Genomic DNA, 5,873 nt, shown 5'->3' with positions numbered 1-5,873 from the left:
AAATATAAAATAAATAATAACCCTAAAAAGTATTTTATTTAGAATATTTTAGCGACTCTCTTTTAGTTTACAAGCTATCAACCCGGTGGGCCGCAATTTATCAATGGTAAATATAAATAAATATCAACCCTAAAAATTTAATTTAATTTAAAATATGTAGCGACTCTTTTTTTTGTTTACAAGTTATCAACCCGGTGCCCCGTTATTTATCAACGGTAAATATAAATACCTAGCAACCCTAAAAACTAAATTTCATTTAGAATTTTTTTAGCAACTTTTGTTAGTTTACAACTTAAAATATTACTTAATTTGAGTAGCAAGTGGTAGTTCATTTGAGTTGCAAGTGGATCTTCCCACCCGTTATTTTCCCCCTTAAATACCACTGGCCCGAAAAAGGGAATTGCAAAATGACCCCATTAAATATGAATTACCGTACGAAATAATAATATAAAGGGAATTGCAAAAAAAGAGAATTGTCAAAAGGGAATTGCAAATAAAGAGAATTGAAAGTATGCGTCGTGCTGAAAAAAGAGCGAGATGCTCTGTGCATGAATGCATCAACTTGTGAGAGCTAGCCTCGTGCTGAAAAGTTGGCTCATTAAATGCAAACCCATGAGATACTTTATGCATGAATGTAGTGTGAACGCTCTTGGCTATATGCAACTTGCAAGTGGGAACGTGAGTTGTTAGTGTGAATACAAAGCTTCATGTGAACATAATTAAACACTACAAGACAAAAAGGGAATTGATTTCGCGCATGGCGCGAGCGCTGCCGCGCCAAGGAAAGTGATCGCTCCAACGATCGATTGCCAGCGAGGGGATTTGCCTAGTAACCACTCCAAAAGATGGAATTGGGATACGACAATTATTTTAGAAAACCCTTCACGAACAGGGCTATCAAGTCCGGATTTCTATGGCTTTTAGGGCAATGAGTAGGAAACGGCCGGTGACACCGCATAGTTTGTCGGAACGAGACCATATTTGGCACGTGCGTGGTCCCTGGGATGGGAAGCAATGCCCCGGGAGCGCATTTCGAATCCGACCCATGGGCGATGGTTTTTTCATTTTCGGGGTGCCAAAACAGGTTTTTTGTGAAGGAACTACATGGGGCGCATTTTAGTATTGCGCGAGACCTCTGCGTAGTGGTAGGACACCGCCTTCGCACCCCATATCACATGCCATATGTGCGCGCTAGCTATCTGGGAATCCATGCGGCTTCCTGCGGTGTCCCGCCGAATCCGTCGGAAAGTGACCGGATTTGAACTAGGGCTACACTTTCCGTCGCTCAATAAATTCCGCAAAAATTGTTTTTAGGTCTATGACATATCGGTTTATGTGCTAATTTTTGTCCGTTTAGCGCGATGGTAAATGGGTGCACCGAGCGCGCCCGTGCGGCCATACCGCATCTCCGTGGGGGCCCCTTTTGGCCAAATGACAATTTAAACAAAGTCGAGAAAATCCCGCGGAGCCGCATGGCGTCATTTTATGTGTCCTAGTAACCACTCCAAAAGTCGGAATTAGGATACGGCAATTATTTTGGAAAACCCTTCACAAACAGGGCTATCACGTACGGAGTTCTATGGCTTTTAGGTCAAATGAGTAGGAAACGGCCCGTGACACCGCATAGTTTGTCGGAACGAGGCCATATTTGGCACGTGCGTGGTCCCTGGGATGGGAAGCAAGGCCCCGGGAGAGGATTTCCAATCCGACCCATGGGCGATGGTTTTTTCATTTTCGGGGTGCCAAAACGGGGTTTTTTTGTGAAGGAACTACATAAGTCGCATTTTAGTATTGCGCGAGACCTCGCGTAGTGGTAGGACACCGCCTTCGCACCACATATCACATGCCATATGTGCGCACTAGCTATCACGGGAATCCATGCGGCTTCCGCGGTGTCCCGCCGAATCCGTTGGAAAGTGACCGGATTTGAACTAGGGCTACACTTTCCGTCGCTCAATAAATTCCGCAAAAAATGTTTTTAGGTCTATGACATATCAATTTATGTGCCAATTTTTGTCCGTTTAGCGCGATGGTAAACGGGTGCACCAGCACGCCCGGTACGGACATACCGCATCTCCGTGGGGGCCCGTTTTGGCCAAATGACAATTTAAACAAAGTCAGAAAATCCCGCGGAGCCGCATGGCGTCATTTTATGTGTTCTAGTAACCACTCCAAAAGTCAGAATTAGGATACGGCAATTATTTTGGAAAACTCTTCACAAACAGGGCTATCACGTCCGGAGTTCTATGGCTTTTAGGGCAAATGTGTAGGAAACGGCCCGTGACACCGCATAGTTTGTCGGAACGAGGCCATATTTGGCATGTGCGTGGTCCCTGGGATGGGAAGCAAGGCCCCGGGAGCGGATTTCCAATCCGACCGATGGGCGATGGTTTTTTCATTTTCGGGGTGCCAAAACGGGTTTATTTTGTGAAGCGACTACATGGGGCGCATTTTAGTATTGCGCGAGACCTCCGCGTAGTGGTAGGACACCGCCTTCGCACCACATATCACATGTCATATGTGCGCGCTAGCTATCTGGGAATCCATGCGGCTTCCTACGTTGTCCCACCGAATCCGCTGGAAACTGACCGGATTTGAACTAGGGGTATACTTTCCGTCGCTCAATAAATTCCGCAAAAAATGTTTTTATGTCTATAACACATCACTTTATGTGCTAATTTTTGTCCGTTTAGCGTGATGGCGAACGGTGCACCAGCCCGCCCGATACGGTCATTTCGCATCTCGCGAGGGGTCATTTTGGCCACATGGCAAATTGGGCGTCATATTTGGATTCCTCTAATTTTTAGGTTCAAATGATGATATGTATGTTATATTTAGATTCCTCTCATTTTTCTGATCGATTTAGACATATTATTTGTGGAATTTTGATTTTCCGATTTAAAGATATTAATTATTCAATATTAAATAGAAAAAAGACCAAAAAATAAAATCATTTTATTTTTATTTGAATTCAATATTATTATTACTTATATATATTCATTGTTGTCTACTTAAGTAATTGTTTGGGATTCAAAAATAAAGAAGTGTGCATCACGGTTCAAGGGTTAATAGGGTTGATATGCTATTATTATCGGTAAGAGGTGTCAATTCTATAATGGAAGCTCATCCGAATGGAACCAAGAAGTTAAGCGTGCTGAGGCTGGAGTAGTGTGAGGATGGGTGACCGACTGGGAAGTTTAACCATGATTGTAATTTGACATAAGATTAAGTGTAGTTAGAGTTAAAAGTGTATTGGGTGAAAGAAAAAAAAAGGAAAAAAATGAAAAAATTATGTAAAAGAAATTAAAATTTTAAAAATTTTAAAAGTCTATGCCTAGGGTTTTGCCGTCGGCATATAGAAAAAAATATTTTTTTTTCGAATTTTTTTTTTTGAATTTTTTTGGAAACGGGAAATTTGAATTTTTTAAAAGTCTATGCCGAGGGTTTTGCCGTCGGCGTAGCGTGCTACGCCGACGGCGATAGTGCCTTTGCCGAGGGACTTACACGCCGAGGAGCTATGCCGAGGGCGGCCCTCGGCATAGCCTACGCCGAGGGCCAAAGCATGCTACGCCGAGGGTTCCCGGCCCTCGGCATATAGCCCCATTCCTGTAGTGTACTCTGTTATCCCCTGCTTCATTTTCAATAAAATGGAGCTGGGGGGGGGGGGGTTCGGCTCCCCTGTTTACGGAAGACCGTAGAAAATGTACTTCGAAAAACTCCTTTTATTTAAAAAAGAATGGCTACTCCCCTAAAACAACACTGAAGAACTTGATTTGCATGCACAACGGTACTTCTCTCCATGATTCAATTGTTTCTCTGTCGATCTACGGAAGGTTTTAGAAAATGCACCCAAGTTTTTTTTAGGCGACCATTTTTATTCAAAGGCCATGCCATTTGAACTTTGTATTTGAATCTGAATAAAATTCGTAGATAAAAGGCTGCGCCCTTTCTACGATTCTATTGCGTCTCCATCCATCTACGAAAGGTGGACTCTGAAACCAGTGGATGAACACACAAACAATCTCAGTGGGACATAGGGTTTTGCAACGCGATCCTTTTATTAAACAGAAAGAAACTTGGACCGAATCCTACGGCATGATCCACTTTCATCGTGCCATCCAAGATCGAGATCACCACCCGGTCTGAAACTAGACGCACCTCCACGTGAACAATGCACGTGTCAGGTTCAGTTTATTCAAACACAAAATGGTAACAGGGCAAGCACAGATTCAGTAAAAAAAACTGTCGTGCCAACAGACTCATAAACTTACGAAATAAACTAGGATGGCGACGAGCTTGACTACCTTTCAATGAAGGGAAACCATGCATGATTTAAATTAGATGCTGCTAAATCCATCCGAAACGAGCTGCCTGAAGTTGATGGGCGCGGCGAATCCCCAGTCCACCGGGGCGTCGAAGATGAGGGCGGCGCCCTTGTGGGCGGCGGCGTCAGTACTGTGCGCCAAGTCCCAGTACAGATGGTCGGTACGGTTGTTGCAGACGGCGCCGCCGGGGTGGCACCATGGATTCACGCCCAGCCTTCCATCGCCGCAGCACGCGCTGGCCACTTCGCTGAACCCGGCGGCCTCGGGGTCCGCCGTGAAGTTGGTGATCATATTGTAGGAGTTCCCCACGGAGTAGGTAATCCCGGGCCGCTCGGGGTCGGCTGCGAAGTTCTTCATCACCACGCTCAGCCAGTTGTCGTTGAAATTCCTGGAGAGGTTGTTGGCGAACTCCATGCACGCGCCGGTGTCCGACCTGTTGCGCAACGCCGGGACGCAGCCGATGGGCGGCACGTTGACGATCCCAAAGCGGCGGGCGCCGTGGTCGTAGAGAGTGTTGAGGTGTTTCCTGTAGTTGGTGGCGAGCTGGATGTAGAAAAGCAGCACAGGCGACTTGAGGAATTCGAACATGTCGTTGCCGCCGGAGCTGATGAAGAAGAGGGACTCGGACACCCGCCTCTCGATTTCGTCTACGGTGCCCTGGTCGCCGGCGTGCTCAATCATCTTTGACTTGGTGGCCGCGAAGAACCCCACCTGCTGGGCCAGTGGCATGCTCTTGTTCAACCCCTGATCCATGCAAACATGAAAAACAGATTAGTAACAAGAATCGGGAAAAATTATAGATGGACAAAAACGCGAGCCATTATTTCGAGCGGCTAACAGTACTCACGGTTTTGTTGAGAATGCCGGAGTCGCCGGAACCGTAGTTGACCCCACCGAAGCCACTGAGGATCTGGTCGTTCATTTCTGGCGGCAGCGACAGGTACGCCGGCGGACTCATGTTGAAACCCATCAGCCTCGCTGCATCATTTCAGTTTTGCATCATGGGGTTAGCTAGTTTTCATCTGAAAAAATGAAATGGAAAAAATGCATGCGCACGGGCACCGTACAGATGGCGTCGGCGACGTTGTAGCCATTGCTGGCCCTCCCGGTGGGCCTTAGCTCCTGCGGCAAGTCCATGCCGTAGGGGAGCGGCAGCGGGTACAGCACGTTCCCCGGCAGGTACTGGTTGTTACCGACGTCCACGGTCGAGTCGCCGAACACGTACACCGCCGGCACCAAGGTCGCCGCCGCTGCCGGTGTGACAACCGACCCGCCGCCGCACATAACGAGCACAGCAACCACCAGTGCCATCACGCCCTTGTCACTGGCCACTCTCACCCCTGCCATGGTGCCTAATGCTACTCCACCCTGCTTGAATTGGAATGGTAGCACGGCAATCTACCTGTGAGTTGTTGGAGCAAAGCGAAGCCTCTCCTGCCTATTTATACACGATACGATATCTATACCCGCACGTGGTATCCACTACGGGAACCCGCCGACGTGCCGACGGCCAGAATCTGTGCCGACGGCCGCCGTCGGCACAGCCTC

The 5,873-nt window shown here is 47.3% G+C and overlaps 1 protein-coding gene across 1 annotated transcript; it reads right to left on the bottom strand.

The window, feature by feature from the left end:
• Window positions 1-4,134: 4,134 nt before the first annotated feature.
• On the bottom strand, window positions 4,135-5,672 carry LOC124690608 (GDSL esterase/lipase At5g55050-like). Its single transcript, XM_047223972.1, has 3 exons — window positions 5,393-5,672; window positions 5,173-5,303; window positions 4,135-5,069 (listed from the first exon to the last, which is right to left on the bottom strand). Exons 1-3 carry the CDS (start codon window positions 5,670-5,672, stop codon window positions 4,338-4,340), a joined length of 1,143 nt encoding a protein of 380 aa, XP_047079928.1. The 3' UTR covers window positions 4,135-4,337.
• Between the last annotated feature and the right edge of the window lie 201 nt (window positions 5,673-5,873).

The sequence above is a fragment of the Lolium rigidum genome, chromosome 2 (genome assembly GCF_022539505.1).
Source record: "Lolium rigidum isolate FL_2022 chromosome 2, APGP_CSIRO_Lrig_0.1, whole genome shotgun sequence".
Lineage (NCBI taxonomy): Eukaryota > Viridiplantae > Streptophyta > Magnoliopsida > Poales > Poaceae > Lolium > Lolium rigidum.
The sequence above is the reverse complement of the archived record's forward strand: the minus strand, read 5'-3'. Positions and strand labels throughout refer to the sequence as shown.